The sequence below is a fragment of the Crocuta crocuta genome, unplaced genomic scaffold (genome assembly GCF_008692635.1).
Source record: "Crocuta crocuta isolate KB4526 unplaced genomic scaffold, BGI_CrCroc_1.0 scaffold128, whole genome shotgun sequence".
Lineage (NCBI taxonomy): Eukaryota > Metazoa > Chordata > Mammalia > Carnivora > Hyaenidae > Crocuta > Crocuta crocuta.
In genome coordinates this window covers 605,693-624,963 of record NW_027532232.1, presented here as the reverse complement: position 1 = coordinate 624,963, position 19,271 = coordinate 605,693, and the positions used below count along the sequence as shown (strand labels likewise).

Here is a 19,271-nt window from a genome sequence, read left to right as displayed (position 1 = left end):
GCAAGAAATATTAACAGGGACACTTTGAGTGGAAGGAAGAACCAAAAGTAACATTATAAAAGTAGGAAATATGTAAGGAATTAAAATGAATATTTCTTTAAAAAATCAGTCAGGGAATTCACAGAAAAAGGATATAAAATATAATAACACATACACAACACATGGGGGGGAGAGGAGAAAAGAATGAGTTCAAACTTAAACAACCACCCACTTAATATGGACAAATATTTGCAGAAGATGTTATATACAAAGCTAATGACAACCATATATCAAAAACCATTAATAAACGTGCAAAGAATAAAGAAATCAAATACATCACTAAATAAAATTAGCAAAACATGAAAAAGAGAAACACAAGAAAGAATCAAAGAAGATCTCCAAAAAGAACCATAAAACAATTAATAAAATGGTACTAACTACATATCTATCAATAATTTCTTAGAATGTAAATGGACTAAAACACTGGTCAAAATAAAACACTGGTCAAAAATATAGGGTGACAGAATGTATAAAAAACAAGACCCATCTCTATGGTGCCTACAAGAGCATCATTTTAGACTAAAGATACTAAAGTGAAGGAATGTTGAAACATTTATCATGAAAATGGATTTCAAAAGAAAGCCATAGTTGCAACACTTATATTGGACAAACTAGACTTTAAAACAAAATCTATAATAAGAGGCAAAGAAGAGCACTATGTAATAATAAAGGGGACAATCCAACAAGAAGATATAACAACTATAAATATTTGTGCACCCAACATGAAAGCACTCAAATACATAAAACAATTAATACCAAACATAAAGGAACTAGTCAGTAATAATACAATAATAGTAGGGAACTTTAGACTGCACTTACAGCAATGGACAGATCATCTAAGCAGAAAATTAACAAGAAAACAATGTCTTTGAATGACACACTGGTCTAGATGGACTTAACAGATATATTCAGACTACTGCATCCTAAAACAGCAGAACACATTCTTTTCAAGTGCACATGGAACATTCTTCAGAATAGATCACATCTAAGGCCACAAAACAGGACTCAACAAATTCAAGAAGACTGAAGTCATATCATGCACCTTCTTATTTAATTTTTTACCACAACACTATAAATCTAGAAGACAATCACAAGAAAAACTGCATGGACCACAACTACATGGAGGTTAAATAACATGCTACTGAACAATGAATGGGTCAACCAGGAAATAAAGGGAAATTTCTAAAATACATGGAAACAAATCCAAATTTAAACACAACAGTGCAAAACTTTCAGGATGCAGCAAAAGCCGTTCTAAAGGGAAGTATTTAACAATACAAGCCTACCTCAAGAAAAAATCTCAAATACACAACTTAATCTTATACCTAAAGGAGTTAGAGAAAGAGCACAAATGAAGCCTAATGCCAGCAGGAGGAAGAGAATAATAAAGATTAGAGGAGAAATAAATTATATAGAAACTAGAAAAATAACAGAGAAGATCAATAACACCCAGAGCTAGTTAGTTCTTTGAAAAATTTTAATAAAATTGATAGACCTGTAGCCGACTTGTCAAAAAAAAAAGAAAGAAAGACCCAATAAAACCACAAATGAGAAAGGAGAAATAACCACCAATACCACAGAAATACACAAAATTATAAAAGATACTATAAAAAAGTATATTTCAACAAATTGGACAACATGGAAGAACTGGATAAATTGCTAGAAACATATAAATTACCAGAACTGAAACAGAAAGAGATAGAAAGCTTGAACAGATCAGTAACCAGCGAAGAAATTGAATGTGTAATCAAAATCTCCCAACAAATAAAAGTCCAGGACCAGACAGTTTCACAGGTGAATTCTACCAAACGTTTCAAGAAGTGTTAGCACCTATTCTTCTCAAACTATTGCAAAAATTAGAAAAGGAAGGATAACTTCCAATTTATTGTATGAGGCCAGCATTACTCTGAAACCAAAAACAGATAAAACATATTATGAAAAGAACTACAGGCCAAGATCTCTGATGAACATAGATACAAAAATCCTCAACAAAGTACTGGCAAATTGAATCCAACAATATATTTTAAAAAATTATTCACCATGATCATGTGGGATTTATTCTTGGCTTGCAAGTATTCTTCAATATTTGCAAATCAACCAATGTGATACATCACATTAATAAAAGAAAGGATAAGAACCATATGGTCATTTCAATAGATGCAGAAAAAGCATTTGACAAAATACAACATCCATTCATGATAAAAATCCTCAACAAAGTAAATTTAGAAGGAACATACCTCAACATAATAAAGACCATATATGAGAAACCCACAGCCAGCATCAGACTCAATGGTGAAAACCTGAGAGATTTCCTCAGGAAAATGACAGGAATGTCCACTCTTACCATTACCATTGAACACAGTACTAGAAGTACTAGCCAGAACAATCAGACAACAAAAAGAAAAGGAAAAAAAAAAGATATCCAAATTGGCAAGGAAGAAGTAAAACTTTCACTATTTGCAGATGACATGATACTATATATAGAAAACCTAGAGACTCCACCAAAAAATTGCTAGAACTGATACACAAATTCAGTAAAGTGGCAAGATACAAAATCAACATCCATGAAACCTGTTGCATTTCTATACACTGTAATGAAGCAGCAGAAAGAGAAATCAAGGATCAATCCCATTTGCAACTGCACCAAAAATAATAAGATACCTAGGAATAAACCTAACCAAAGAGGTGAAAGACTCATATTCTGAAAACTATAAAACACTGATGAAATTGAAGATGACACAAAGAAATCAAAAGACATTTCATCAATATGGACTGGAAGAGCAAATATGGTTAAAATGTATATACTACCCAAAGCAATGTACACATTTAATATAATCCCTATCAAAATATCAATAGCATTTTTCAGAGAACTAGAATAAACAAAAGACCCTGAATAGTCAAACAATCTTTAAAAAGAAAAGCAAAACTGGAGGGTTCACAATTCCAGACTTCAAGTTATATTACAAAGCTGTGGGGATTAAAATATGGTACTGGCACAGAAACAGACACATAAATCAATACAACAGAATAGAAAACCCAGAAAGGAACACACAAGTATATAGTCAATTAATCTTTGACAAAGCAGGAAAAAATTTTCTATGGGAAAAAGACAGTCTCTTCAATAAATGGTGTTGGGGAAACTGGATAGCAACATGCAAAAGAATGAAATTGGACCACTTTCTTAAACCATAACACAAAAATAAACTAAAAATGGATTAAAGACCTAAATGTGACACTGAAACCATTCTAAACTCTAGAAGAGAACACAGGCAGTAATTTCTTTGACATGAGTCATGGCGACTTCTGTCTAGATATGTCTCCTGAGTCAAGGGAAACAAAAGCAAAAATAAACCACTGGGACTACATCAAAATAAAAAGCTTCTGCACAACAAAGGAATTAACAAAACTAAAAAGCAACCTACGGAATAGGAGAAGATATTTGCAAATGAACTATCTGATAAAGGGTTAGTATCCAAAATATATTTTTAAAAAAACACCTCTAAAACTGATTGCCCCAAAAATGAATAATCTGACTAAGAAGTAGACAGGAGACACTGACATTTTTCCGAACAAGACATCCAGATGGCCAACAGACACATGAAAAGATGCTCAGCATAACTCATCATCAGGGAACTCCAAATCAAAACTACAATGAGATATCACCTCACACCTGTCAGAATGGCTAAAATCAACAACATAAGAAACAACAGGTATTGGTGAGGATGTGGAGAAAAAGGAACACTCATGTGCTTTTCGTGGAAAGGCAAACTGGTGCAGCCACTCTGGCAAACAGTATGGAGGTTCCTCAAAAATGTAAAAATTGAACTACCCTACCATCCAGCAATCACACTACTAGGTATTTACCCACAGAATACAAAAATACTAATTCAAAGGGATACATGCACCTCTGTTTATAGCAGCATTATCTACAATATCCAAATTATAGAAACAGCCCAAATGTCCACAACTGATGAATGGATACAGAGGACATCTACACACACACACACAAACACACACCCTGGAATATTATTCAGTGATAAAAAAAAAAGAATGGAATGTTGCCATTTGCAATGACGCAGATAGAACTAGAGAATTATGCTAAGCGAAGTCAGTCAGTCAGAGAAAGACCAAATACCATATGATTTTGCTCATATGTGGAATTTAAGAAACAAAACAAATGAGCAAAAGGAAAAAAAGAGAGAGTTAGGCCAAAAAACTCCTTTTGTCATTTATTTAAATTCAAGTTAGTTAACATATAGTACAGTATTGGTTTTAGCAAGAAACAGACTCTTCACTCTAAAGAACAAACGAGGGTTACCAAAAGGGAGGTGGGTGGGGGATGGGTTAAATAGATGATGGGGATTTAGGAATGCCCTTGTTGTGATGACAATGGGGTGTTGTACGGAAGTGTTGAATCACTGTATTGTACACCTGAATCTAATACTACACTGTATATTAACTAACTGGAGCTTAAATAGAAACATTAAAAAATTAGTATATTATTTCCAAATTGAGTTAATCCCAGAAATGCAAGTTAGTACATTTAATTGAGCAATACTCCATAAAGATGTCATGACATGAAAGACAAGGAAAGGCTGGAACTCTTGCAGAATGATAAAGACTATAAAGATAAATTACAAGCAAATACAAAGTGAAATACTGGATATGATCTGAAATTTTTGAAAAAGTAATTATTGGGAAAACTGATGAAATTCTTTTACATTGTAATTTAACTAAAAATGAAGTAAATTAACATTAGTTGCACCAACGTAGATTTCACGATTTTGTTATTTACTGTTTTATTACTTTTTAAATTTTGTGACATACTATGGTTTTGCAAGATGTTAGGATGAGGGGAAACTTTCTGTTCTGTATTTGCAAATTTTCTGCAAGTCTGAAACTAGTTCAAAATCAAACTCAATATTCATTAATAATAAAAACATTATTATTCATTAGTTATTATTATTCATTAATAATAAAAACTAAGAAATCTAGAAATAGAGGAACACTCCCTCAATCTGAAAAAACAGCAACAAATTTCCAATAATTAACATCATTCTTAATGATGAAAGATTAAATGCTTCCACTCTGAGATCAGAAGCAATCAGATGTTTACCCTCAGCACCACTATTCAACATTGTACTGGAGATTCTAGTCCTGCAATAAGGAAAGCAAAATAAATAAAAGGAGAATCCATATGGCAACTATGCAAATGAAAGATGATCAACATCTCTAGCCATTAGGAAATTGCAAGTAAAATCATAATGAGCTGTCACTACACATCTGTTAAAATGCCTAAAATTGAAAGAACTGCTTGGGTGCCTAGGTGGCTCAGTCAGTTGAGTGTCCAACTGTTGATTTCAGCTCAGGTCATGATCCCAGGGTCGTGGGATCGAGCCCTGTGACAAGCCCTGTGTCAGGCCCCACAGTGGCCTCAGTGCTGAACGTGGAGCCTGGTTAAGATTCTCTCTCTCTCGGGGTGCCTGGGTGGCTTAGTCGGTTAAGCGTCCGACTTTCGCTTAGGTCATGATCTCGCAGTTCGTGGGTTCGAGCCCCGCGTCGGGCTCTGTGCTGACTGCCAGCTCAGAGCCTGGAGCCTATTTCAGAGTCAGTCATCATCATCATCATCATCATCATCATCATCTCAGACAAATAAGACCAGAAACCAATAAAATGGCACATGAAGTCTAAAAAATAAAAAAATAAAAGCCAGTCTATATGAAGAACAATTTAGTCAGCCAATCAAAAAATAAAATAAAATAAAGTGGAACCTGATATCAGTGCATCAGGAAAATGCAATTAAAAAAAATAAAAGAACTGGCAATACCAAATTCTGATAATGATGTGGAACAGATGAAACTCTCGAGTGCTTCTGGCTGAAATGCAACATTGTGCAGCCACTTAAGAGTTTGGTAGTTTTTTATAATGTCAAATATATACTTATCTTATATTCTAGCAACTCCACCTATAAGGATTTACCCAAGAAAAATTAAAAGTATGTGTCCACAAAAAGACTTATACCCTAATGCATATATCAGTTTAGTTCATAATTGCCCAAATCTGAAGATAACCCAAATATCTATCAACTGGTGAATGAATAAGCAGACTGTGGTACATCAACACAATGAAGCACTACTTGGCAATGAAAAGATATAAACTACTGCTATATAGGATGGTATTGCGTGAATCTTGATGAATTATTGCAAGTGAAAAAAGACAGGCACAAAAGGCCACATTCATTCTGATGATATTTATCTTAACATACCGGAAAAGGCAAAAATATAGGAACCGGAATGTGATTAGCAGTCTTCTGGGGCTGGGGTGAAAAGAGGGCATTGACCACACACAGGAACAAGGAAACTTTTGAGAATCTTTTATATCTTGTTCACGGTGGTTATAAACATTTGTCAAAAATTATATAACTATACACTTTAAAAGAATGAATTTTGCTGTGGGTAAAATATATATCAATAAACATGTTAAGAAAGGAGAACGATATAGGACAAATAAAATAATAGTAGAATAAAAAAGGATATAAGTACAAATTCAGTAGACATTCAAAGGACAGTAAGCAAAACTATGAATATATTTACAACAATACATTTGAAAATTTAAAGGATAAATTTCTGTTAAAATATAACTTACCAAAAGCTGATGGAATATAAAATATCCTGAAAAAAATCCCAAAGCCTTAGAAAAATAAAATCTACATTCAAAATATTTCCTCAGTGATAGCTCTCTGAGTGGGATCCATCAAACTTCCATGAAACAGAATCATTTCAATCCCACTGCACTCTGGAGCTGAATAGTTGTGAATTACATGAACATAGAAAGAGGAGGGAGAGAGAAAATATAATAAAACCCATGTTTTGCCTGGCAATGTGCCCTGCATGGGACTTCTTATCCTGAAGGGATGCCGTTTACTAGTTGGAACATGTCTTACATAGCTCTCAGCCCTAAGCCCTGTTACCAACCTTCTACAGACTAGAAAGTTGGGTTACATGATATCTACCATTTATTTATTTCATGTCTACAACACCTAAGTTTATTACAATCTATCAAATTATCATCTTTGCATGAATTGGCTCTTCCTCCTAATTTCCATATGCATGTGCCATTCAATCAGGCCCTTTTCTTTAAAAAAAAAGTGCAAGGGCCTTGTTCAGTCACATTCTCTCCTTCCTCTTAAGCATCTTATGGATCTCTAAGTGCTCACAAATTATCACAAAGTTGACTTTCACTTGACCTCTAGTAAGAGTACTTAACTCTTAGCATTTAGTAAGTATATATAGAGAGTTCTTATATAGTACTTGTAAAATACCTAAATAATAGATAGCACTTAGTACTTGTGATAGCCCTTAGCAAAATTGTATCTCTATAAAATTGCCTGTGATGAAATTTTATTTCAAAGAGTTTTTCTTATCTATAAGACCTTTCTTGTCTTTTAATAAGCCTCAGCAATTTTACAGAAAATAGAATACCACTCAAATTAAGATTTTTGTAACCTTTCCAAATTCTCTTCTGTTACTGGTTTCCTCATATTTTGAGTGGGAGTAATTATGCCAATTCTCCGACCTTAGTGGGTAAAGTATAAAGGAATGGGACTATAATAGCCATGGCAATAATCTTTGTTGAATAGGAGAATACTATGGGCTGAAGTGGGTCCTCTCCAAATTCATATGTTGAAATCTTAACTCTCAGAACCTGAGACTGTGACTATATTTGGAGTCAAGTTCTTTAAAGAGGTAATTAAGGTAAGGTGGGCCCTAATCCAATGTTACTGGGACTCTTATAAGAAAAAAATTAAGAAACACACATGCAGGCAGGGAGGACCATATGAAGACACAGGGAAAAGACACCCACCTACAGAAAAGACAGAAGCCTCCAAGGAAAGCAACTCTGTCAAGACGTTGATCTCAGACTTCTAGAATCCAGAATTGCAAGAAAATGTATTTCTGCTATTTAAGCCACCCAGTTAGTGGTACTTGTAATCGCAGTTCTTACAGTGAACTAATGAAACAGTAGAATGAGATAATAGTTACACAAACACTTCAAAAATTAAAACTCCTCTAATATAAAGTAATATTGTCCAAATTAACAGTAACACAAGCAATGCTGTCACCCATATCTATAGACATTGATTTTTCTTTTAAAATGTTTCTGTACAAAAGGTTAGAGAGATGGAACGCCTTGCCCCAAGTCACACAGGGATTTAGGGATTTAGATCTAGCTTCCTCCAGTATCACCATTCTTTTATGAATCATAGGTTTTGTGGAACACACTATTTTTTTTAACGTTTTTATTTATTAATGACAGAGAGAGAGAGAGAAAACACGAGCATGGGAGGGGCAGAGAGAGGGGGATACACAGGATCTGAAACAGGCTCCAGGCTCTGAGCTGTCAGCACAGAGCCCGACGTGGCTCACAGAATGTGAGATCATGATGACCTGAGCCGAAGTTGGACACTTAACCGATGGAACCACTCAGGTGCCCCACACACTATTTTTTTAATAATATTTTTATTTTGTTAAATCATTGTTAATCAATAACAAAAGAAGCATTATATTTAATTTTTTAATTTTAATTTATGTTTTTTAGGGAGAGAGCATACATGAGCAAGCGTGGGGGTGGGGGGCGGGACAGGGAGGCAGAGGGAAAGAGAGAATCTTAAGCAGGCTCCACACCCAGCACAGAGCCCAACAAGGGGCTTGATCTCACAACTGTGAAATCATGACCTGAGCATAAATCAAGAGTCAGATGCTTAACAGACTGAGCCACCCAGTGTCCCAAGCATTATATTTAATATGCCTAACTTTATGAAAAATTTCCCAAATAGCAACATGATATTCCTATCCACTGTTACATAAGACTCTCTTTGTATCACAGTAAAATCAAGTCAAAGTTTTTGTGTTTTAAAAATGTCTCTGCTTTACAGCTATAACTTCTGATTTTTAAGAAAATCAAAGTCAAAATAGAATTTGTTTTGCAAAAACTAATGGTAAACTGTTTCATATAACTTTATCTGATATATTCACCTTCTGCAGAAAATAGGAGTCAGGAACTCACAGAGTAACATAGCTTTATGGATGTGTTTCCTACCTAGTCCAGTTTCTATAGATAGATAGATGATAGATAGATAGATAATGTATCTGGGAAGTGGCTGGTTTAGGAAGCACTGGAAGGTAGAGCTTCTCCTGTGAGACCCCTATCTTCTCACCACTAGAAATAAAACATTGTAGAAGCAATGTGGGACAGTGGGTCACAGCATAGTTTCTTTTCTTTCTTTCTTTCTTTCTTTCTTGCTTTCTTTCTTGCTTGCTTTCTCGCTTTCTCGCTTTCTTTCTTTCTCTCTCTCTCTCTCTCTCTCTCTTTTCTTTCTTTCTTGTTTATTGTCAAGTTGGTTTCCATAGTTTCTAGAACCAGATAACCTGAACCCCAATGGAGAAAAGTGAAAGGGTCTTGATAACTATTTTGAGTTCTCAGACATTTCCTCATGATACTTACTAGAGTAAGAAAAATGATTCCAGAATCTAAACACAAATTTAGTTGCAGTAGGCTTTAAAAAACTATGAAAAGACTTCTGTTTCTAGCCAAGACAGAGAAAGTGGGATTAGATTTATCCTTCTATCTGAACAACTACAGATCAGGAGAAAATATACAAAACAGCAATTTTCACTGGGTATCAGGCAATAAAGGACAGGGATCCCTGAGATATGGTGTTCCTTTTCATCTCAGGGATTTTTAACACCAATTAAAAGAAACCTGGAGTTTCTATGTTAATATCAGTCAAAGCAGATTTCAGAGAAAAGGACATTACCAGGGATAAGGAAAGGCATTTCAAAATTATAAAGGGTTAAATTAATGGAGAATACAGAACAAGTACAAATTTTTAGTGCTTAGCAACAGAGCTTCAAAACACATAAAGCAAAAACTGATAGAAATGCAAGAAGAAATAGACAAATCCACAGTTAGACATTTTAATGCCTGTCTCGTAATAATTGATAGAACAAGCATAAGGAATGGAATAGTAAGGAATCAGTAAGGAAACAGAAAACTTGAACAACATTATCAACCTTGACCTAACTGACATTTATAGAATATTCCAATCAACAATAAGAAAATGCGCATTTTTTCAAGTATGCATGGAACACTTATCAAAATGAAGTATAGGATTAGATCAAACAAATTCTATTTCCATAAATGAAAATGGTTCAGGTCAACAAAATATGTTAATGCCTGATCAAAGTGCCTCATAACTCTTGAGAGCTTAGTTGAGGGAGAGCCACGTGATCCAGCCTAAGCCAATTCAAGCCCATCTCTGAGGCTTTTCTGCTGGAACTGGCAGACAAGACAGGATTTTGTGTCTCATGTCATAATGTGTATCTGGGGCCTCCAAGTTTATTTCTTCACCTCATGGAGGAAATCTATGAACCATAGAATAGAATAGAATAGAATAGAATAGAATAGAATAGAATAGAATAGAATAGAATAGAATAAGGTCCACAGAGAGAAGCAAACCTGAGAGACAAGAGAAAGCGAAAAGACAGACATACTTCAAAACACTTTGGATTCTAGATTCAGCTATTCGGATACCAGCTCAATACTATATTCCACAGCTACGGTATTTCATTATTTACTTGTTAGTTTTGCTTATATCAACTTGCTTTGGATTTTATTTCTTTAAACTGTAATAGTAACATTATGGCTCTGTGGGTTATTCACATCTTCTACTAAATGCTGACCCACACACAGCTTATATCCCAAGAGGGGGTGTCCTTGTTGAAATTTACAACGCTGTTGGAATCAGACAAGACACACTTTCACTGAGACCAGGCACTAAGTGTAGACTGCTAGCTGTCTGAACTCACACAAGTTATATATATATATGTGAAATTCAACCTCTTCCTCTGTACTATGTGAATAATAATCTCCATATTTTTAGGAGAGGTGTCAACCCAAACTTACCAGACTTAGGAGGCCTCTTAAATTTATAAGTTAAACACAGGTGCTAGTAAAGATTGCTATGTTCTTTCAGATTTTTGTGAATTTGACTTAAATCCTATGTTATATACTGATGGGAGTTCTAACACCTCCTATAAAACTTCCTAGATATTTGGGTTCCCAAAAAGTTAATAAGTATGTTTGAACAGTGATATTATATAATAGAACCCCACAAAACATAGCCATTTAGTAAATATATATGTATATATGTATGTGTACATACATACATACATATATAAACATACATATACACACATACATATACCTATACATATATATGTATGTATATATGTGTGTATAGATATGTATAGATAGATATAGATATATAGCTGGCCAGGTGTTTGGGCTGCTCAAAGGGGCTTGATGAAGTATCAGGCACATGGCCAGGAATATAATAGACTCTCCAGTGACTCAGGTCCCAATGCAGGATGAACTCATTCAGCAACATCCTGTTGTCTATACCTATGAGGTTATACAGGCCCAAAATAGGTGTAGGAACCAATTGGGCAGCAAGATTTGCTTAGATAGAGTAGGTCAAAGTAGGCAAGGTCCAGGAATGGACACCAAAATAAGCAGAAACAGATGGGGCAGGCTTCCAGTCCATAGTTAATTAACCCTAGGTTACTTGTCTTCTGTCCTTTGTGCTTATGATTCACTTGTGAATATTTGTGCCCAAATAAGAAATAGTTCTCTACAGATAGACCAGTGTTTCTTAATCTTTTATTCACTATTGTCCACCTCAGGAAACTTTTCAGATATCTTTTTTTAACCACCCACACCCCATGAAATTTCAACCCCACAGATATATTGTGTATATCTGTTTATGTACCATGGCTCTTTAAAGAACCATAAACCATTACAATAATTAAGATATTTATCTCCACTACAAGGACCAATTTTTGCCCTCTTGGGGATGATATTCCCTCCATTAAGAAGCCTTGAGACAGAATTTGTTCTTTGCTGTCCAAAATCAGAGGTCTGTTTTCTAAACACTTTTCTTGCACGTACTCTTGTGTCAGACTCCTTACATGGCTCTGAGTTGACTATTTCATAGTTCTAAAACATTTTTTTAGAGAGTCAAGGAGGAAAGAAAGTGGGGGAATATGGGAAATATGCTCTATTGGAAGAAAAAACAATGATAGTAGCTAACAGTTATCAAGTATTTTTGTGTGTCACACATTGTACTAAGCATTTTACATAGAATTTTTCATTCCATCCACTCAGACTTCTCTAGGAAGTTTTTATTCTTCAAGTTATAGAAAATAAAGCTCAGTCTTATTTTAGTTTTGTAATTTTTCCAAGACTGTACTTGTTTAATATCCTGTTGCACTTTGATGAGAAAGACAGAGAAGGATCAAAGGAATCAGGGAGAAATGTGCATACAAGTAATAAAAGAAATGTTCTATCAGATAGGGGGAAATGATATTGAAGAGCAGCCTAAGCCACAGCACAATTCCAGACTTTAGCCTTTACTACAAAGCTGTAATCATCAAGATAGTATGGTATTGGCACAAAAACAGACATATAGACCAGTGGAATAGGAGAGAGAACCCAGAATTGGACCCATAAATGTATGGCCAACTAATGTTTGGCAAAGTAAAGAGTATACAGTGGAAACAGGACAGTGTCTTTAGCAAATGGTGCCAGGAGAATTGGACAGCAACATGCAGAAGAATGAAACTGGACCACCTTATTACACCATACACAAAAATAAACTTAAAATGAATGAAAGACCTAAATGTGAGGCAGGAAACCATCAAAATCGTAGAAGAGAAAACAGGAAACAACCTCTTTGACCTCTGCTGCAGCAACTTCTTATTGGCACGTCTCCAAAGGCAAGGGAAATAAAAGCAAAAATGAACTATTGGGACCTCATCAAGATAAAAAGCTTCTGAACAGCAAAGGAAACAATGAACAAAACTAAAAGGCAACTGACAGAATGGGAGAAGATATTTGCAAATTATATATCTGATAAAGGGTTAGTATCCAAAATCTATAAAGAACTTATCAAACTCAACACCCAAAAATCAAAGAGTCCAGTGAAGAAATGGGCAGAAGACATGAATAGACACTTTTCTAAAGAAGACATCCAGATGGCCAACAGACACATGAAAAGATGCTCAATATTTATTCATCATCAGGGAAATACGTATCAAAACCACAATGAGACATCACCTCACACCAAAGTGGCTAAAATTAACAACTCAGGAACAACAGATGTTGACAAGGATGTAGAGAAAGGGGACTCCTCTTGCATTGTTGGTGAGAATGCAAACTGGTGCAGCCACTCTGAAACACAGGGTGGATGTTCCTCAAAAAATTAAAGATTGAATTAGTCTACAATCCAGCAACAGAACTATTACAAATTTAACCAGTGGATACAGGAGTGCTGATTCATAGGGGCACATGTCGCTCAATGTTGATAGCAGCACTATCAACAACAGGCAAATTATAGAAAGGGCCCAAATTTCCAACTGATGGATGGTCAAAGAAGGTGTGTGTATATACATACACAATGGAATACTACTCAGCAATGAAAAAGAATGAAATCTTGCCATTTGCAACAACATAGATGGAACTGGAGGGTATTATGCTAAGTGAAATAAGTCAGTCAGAGAAAGGCAGATAAATATGTTTTCACTTATATGTAGAAGTTGAGAACCTTCACTGGTGGAAGGGAAAAGAAAAAATAGAGAGTTACAGAGAGGGAGGCAAACCATAAGAGACTTTTAAATACAGAGAACTGGGGCGCCTGGGTGGCTTAGTCGGTTGAGCGTCCGACTTTCGCCTAGGTCATGATCTCGTGGTTCGTGGGTTCGAGCCCCGCGTTGGGCTCTGTGCTGACTGCCAGCTCAGAGCCTGGAGCCTGTTTCGGAGTCTGTGTCTCTCTCTCTCTGACCCTCCCCTGTTCGCGCTCTCTCTCTCCTAGAAATAAATAAAAATATTTAAAAATAAATAAATAAATACAGAGAACTGAGGGCAGAAGGGAGTGAGGAGATGGGGAGTAGGGGAAAATGGGGGATGGGCATTGAGGAGGACAGTTTTTGGGATGAGCACTGGGTGTAGTATGCAAGTGATGAAACACAGGAATCTACTCCCAAAGCCAAGAGCACACATCAACACTGTATGTTAGCTAACTTGACAATAAATCATATTTATAGAAAACAAAAAGAGGAGCCTAACTCAATGATGGAGCTAGATCAACAACCAAACCATATGGACTCTTGACCTGGTAGTGTGCACCTATGCTTAACAGGGGCAGGTTTAGATCTTCAAATGCTGGATTTTAATGGAGTAAATGGGGGAACCTAATGGTCCCATTTATCAGGATAAGGGACAGTAGAATGAAAGCTTCAGCTTGAATATAAGAGAATGTGCTCCTACAGACCAGTCACTGAGTTAAATTCTTCAAGGTCTAAGAAGTAATACAAATCAACCAATTAGCATTCAACTGATGGTGCCAAAGATGGTACTCAATGCATAATTTATCTCCTCCATTTATCCATTAGTATGGAGTCCTTAGATCTTAGGTAATTGAACCTAAATGACTTTGAGAAATTAGATGCTTTATGAAATAGAAACTCAAATGAGAACTACCTCCTCTTCTCTCAGAAGCCTTCACCTATTCAACCCCCCCTTCCACAACCAGAAGAAAAAAAAAATCCCTTTCTTTGAATTTTCAGAGCTCTTTCTGTGCATACCTTGTGTTATAATTTTACCTTTTTATACTATTTCTTCTATAACTGTGTAAAAAACGACATCCCAGAGGCCAAATTTAGCCCACTGCTTGTTTCTGTATAGCCCACAAGAAGATATGTTTTATATGTTTTAAATGGTTTAAAAGAATATTTAATTAATAATTCAATAAAAGAATATTGAATAAAATTCAAATTTCAGTGTTCATAAACTAAAATTTAGTTGTCTCTGGCTGTCTTAGTGCTGCAGTGGCAGAGTTGAGTATCTGTGATGTAGACTGCATGGCCCTATCATATTTACAGTCTGGTCAACTACAGAAAGTTTCTCAACCCCTGTCCTAGAAGACTGTAAATTTCCCGAGGCCATAGCCATATCTAAACGCTACCTTTATACTCCACAATGCCTATAGCAGTGTCTTCAACAAAGTCAATGCCCACAAAATGATCATCTGTGACTTTATTTTAGAGAAGGCTAAGAACAAAGATAAGAGGGTCGTATCAGAGGGAAAGTTTGGCCACTATGACCTTGTAATTTATGCTGCATGAAATTCCAGAGAATGGCATCCAGAGCTACTGGGGCACCTTATCTTAGACCCCACATGGGCTTTTAACCTTCACCATTCCCACAACTCTTAGTCCTGTCTTTTCTACCCTCTCAGCAATGGGCACCTCTTCTTGTTTCACAGAGAAAACAGGTGTCACTGAAAATCCTTCATCTCCTGATCACTAAATCCCAAATACAAACAAATTTGAATTAAAGACTCAATGGAGAGACAAACGGACGAAAGGAGGGTACCATCTTGAGGTTCTTGAAGAAAATAAGAAGAGTCACAATTATCGTATTATTTCTCCTCCATCTCCCACAAACCCCCTGTTTAATCATTTCTTCCCCTTTCATCTTACTGAGGTTTATTGTCAGAGGTGAGGTACACTCCCAGGTGATGCTAGTTCACTAGATTTACAAAGGTTGAGTAGGGTCTGTGTTTGCGTGTTAGAGTGAGGGGTATACAAACAGGCTTTTTTTTTTCTTCTGACAGAGAGAAAGAGAGACAACANTTATCGTATTATTTCTCCTCCATCTCCCACAAACCCCCTGTTTAATCATTTCTTCCCCTTTCATCTTACTGAGGTTTATTGTCAGAGGTGAGGTACACTCCCAGGTGATGCTAGTNCGACTGAGCCACCCAGGTGCCCCCCAAAAGTCTCTTAATATGGAGACTGGTAAGTAACATCTGCACAGCAGACTCACTTATCCTGATAACCCCAAACCCACATCAAAGCTGCATTATCTTTCTTTCTTTCTTTTGGTGTGCGGGGGTTGGGGGGGGTGGGTGGCAGAGGGAGAGAGAGAATCTTAAGCAGGCTCTGTGCCCAGTGCAGAGCCCAACTTGGAGCTCTATATCACAACCATGACATCATGACCTGAGCCAAAATCAAGAGTTGGAGGTTCAACCAACTGAGCCACCCAGGTGTCCCTGAAGCTGCATTATCTTTCATTGATTGCCTAAGGAAGCTGCTTTTCTTACATTAACTATGTATTTGATATTTTATACATTTATCTCATTGCTTATTTGCTTATTTTATTTCTAAACTTTCAGAGAAAAAGTTCGCTGAATTTTCAGAATTAGAGAATTTTTGCCTTTGAATGAATGCTGATGTATACACAATAAACTGTCAGTAACTAGATCTCAGATTTTTCTTAGCCAATAATGTCACTGTGTACAAGCAACCCTTCGTTATATCCTTATCAGGGTAAAACAAGAATTTTAGTTGATATTTCTCCACCCAATTATTTCCATTACTCAGATACTCTTTATATCCACGTGTAGTAGGCCTAGCACACACACACACACAAACTTCATCTGCCTTGATAGCAACTTCTTCGAACAATGACTCAAACAATTACTGAATATGTATACATATGCTATACATTTTAAGTGAGTCTTCAAATTGACAATGATTTTGTTCCCAGTGGAAACATGATAATCTTTTACAAAACGTGGATGAATAAAAACCTGTGTTCCAAGGTAAGATTCATGAAGACGTCAGTGATCACAAACAATGTGACAAATCAAAACAGTAAATGGTATTGTCTTCAATTACTCTCAGTAATTGTAAATGGTAAACGGTACTGNTTATCTTAGACCCCACATGGGCTTTTAACCTTCACCATTCCCACAACTCTTAGTCCTGTCTTTTCTCTTCTACCCTCTCAGCAATGGGCACCTCTTCTTGTTTCACAGAGAAAACAGGTGTCACTGAAAATCCTTCATCTCCTGATCACTAAATCCCAAATACAAACAAATTTGAATTAAAGACTCAATGGAGAGACAAACGGACGAAAGGAGGGTACCATCTTGAGGTTCTTGAAGAAAATAAGAAGAGTCACAATTATCGTNTTCAATTACTCTCAGTAATTGTAAATGGTAAACGGTACTGTCTCAATTACTCCATATGAATGAAGATTGAGTAAGGGTGAGAAGTCCTCTACTTCACTGAACATGCTGCTGTGACATAAAAATACACCCGCAGCCCACACCCAAACCCAACCACTCAACCGCCTACCCAGCATCAGCAGGGCATGTATCAGCATCTCCTTCCTGGTTGCCAGGGCAGTGAAGGTGATGCCTGCCGTATCCGAGTAAGTGAAAGAACTCATAGGCAAATCTCCTTTCTCTAAGTGATGTACAGGATTCATCAAGTTGCCAGCTTCGACGTTAATCCAGAAAATTGCCCTAGTAGTTTCTGCCAGGCCCCCTTCACCTCCTTATTCCTTACGCTATAAATCATGGGGTTCAGCATGGGTGTCAAAACGGCATAGAAGAGAGAGATCAACTTCTCCTGAAGGACAGAGGGGTTGGAGCGGGGCTGGATGTAAGTGAAAATGGCCATGCCATAGCACAGGACAACCACTGTGAGGTGAGACGCACAGGTGTGGAAGGCTTTCTTTCTGCCCTCTGTGGACTGGATCTTCAGGATGGTGGAGATGATCCGGATGTAGGACAGGAGAACCAGGAAGAAGGGTGTCATCAGCAAGACGATGCTAGAAACCGTGATTATAATCTCATTGGAGGAGGTGTCCACACAGGCCAGTCTCACCACAGCTAAAATTTCACATGATATATGATCAATATAATTGTTTGTGCACATGGGCAGCTGAAAGGTGATGGCAGTATGAATGAGAGAGTTGATTGAACCACTGGCCCAGGATGTGATGGCCAACCTAGTACAGAGCCCTCCATGCATGATGACCAAGTATCGCAGGGGGTCACACACAGCCACATAGCGGTCATAGGCCATCACTGCCAGTAGAGCAAACTCTATCCCACCCAAGCCCAGGGAGAAAAATAATTGGGCTGCACAGCTCACAAATGGGATTGCTTTATGTTCTGCAAGAAGATGCGCCAACATCTGAGGAATGATGCTTGTGGCATAAGAGACGTCAACAAGGGAGAGGTTGGTGAGAAAGAAGTACATGGGGGTGTGGAGTCGGCTGTCCAGTCTGATCAGAAGAACAATGAGGAAATTTCCCAGCACTGTCACCAAGTACATGACTAAGAACAGAACAAAGAGGAAGACCTGCATGTACCGGTCACTGGACAGGCCGAGGAGAATAAATTCTCTCACCCATGTCTGGTTATCTCTTTCCATTAAAAAAAAAAAATGTGAGAATGATTAATCTGCAAAAAAGTCAGAGATAACAGAAGCTGTTGAATCAAAGAACCATTTTTAGTGAATACATACTGTATATAATTGGCTAGCCTTTACCAGATGTTTCAGACTACTCACAGGACAAGAAGACAGGCTTTACCCAACATATCCACTCTGCATCAGTGTCGGGCCAACACCTTCATAAGGACACAAAGAGGTCTCAGGGAAACACTGTTAAAGCCTGGAGATAATGTCGTGCAATTCCAGGAGCTCACATCTTACAAACTTACCTCAGATTCCAGAGCAAGTAGAACTTGGTAGGTGACAGCGGTAGGTAAAGTGATAAACAATGAAGAAAACTTGGTTGGAAAGTTTTAAAAACTGCTTTATGTATGTCAAAAAACTCATCATCATGAAAATGTTAAATTTATTACAAAAGGAAATAGTGGGAAAAGTCAGATCCTTGTGGAAAGATCTGGAATCAGAGAACCTAGATTTTTAAAATTGATTTTATTTATTATTTATTTACAGGGATGTGATTTGGGCTAGGTGACAAGCTTTTATATATGAAATAGAGCAATATCATCTAACTCACAAGTACATTTAAGTTCAAGGGTAGGTAACTTATGGGGAAAGTACTTTGTGAACTAGAGGAAGTAGAGAAAGTATTAGTAGTAACATGACCTTTGCCTTGGAGTAGATAGGTAGCAAACATTATTTTCTCCTGCATCCCCTCCACAAATTCAAACATAAATAAAATTGGAGGCAATATTCTACAGAACTGAGGGCTTAGGAATGGGGGGGGGAGCGCTTTGGAGACTTTTTTTTTATTGCTTTTGTTCCTCTTGGCCTTTGTTCTCTCAGCCTTCAGTGGGATCAGAAAGG

The 19,271-nt window shown here is 36.8% G+C and overlaps 1 protein-coding gene across 1 annotated transcript; it reads right to left on the bottom strand.

The window, feature by feature from the left end:
• Nucleotides 1-17,432: 17,432 nt before the first annotated feature.
• On the bottom strand, nucleotides 17,433-18,386 carry LOC144242956 (olfactory receptor-like protein OLF3). The gene has a single exon (XM_077777990.1). The coding sequence runs from the start codon at nucleotides 18,384-18,386 to the stop codon at nucleotides 17,433-17,435; it is 954 nt and encodes a 317-aa protein (XP_077634116.1).
• Between the last annotated feature and the right edge of the window lie 885 nt (nucleotides 18,387-19,271).

Bases quoted from the DNA above. Each gene is read 5' to 3' on its own strand.
- LOC144242956 (XM_077777990.1), bottom strand. From the start codon at position 18,386: ATGGAAAGAGATAACCAGACATGGGTGAGAGAATTTATTCTCCTCGGC.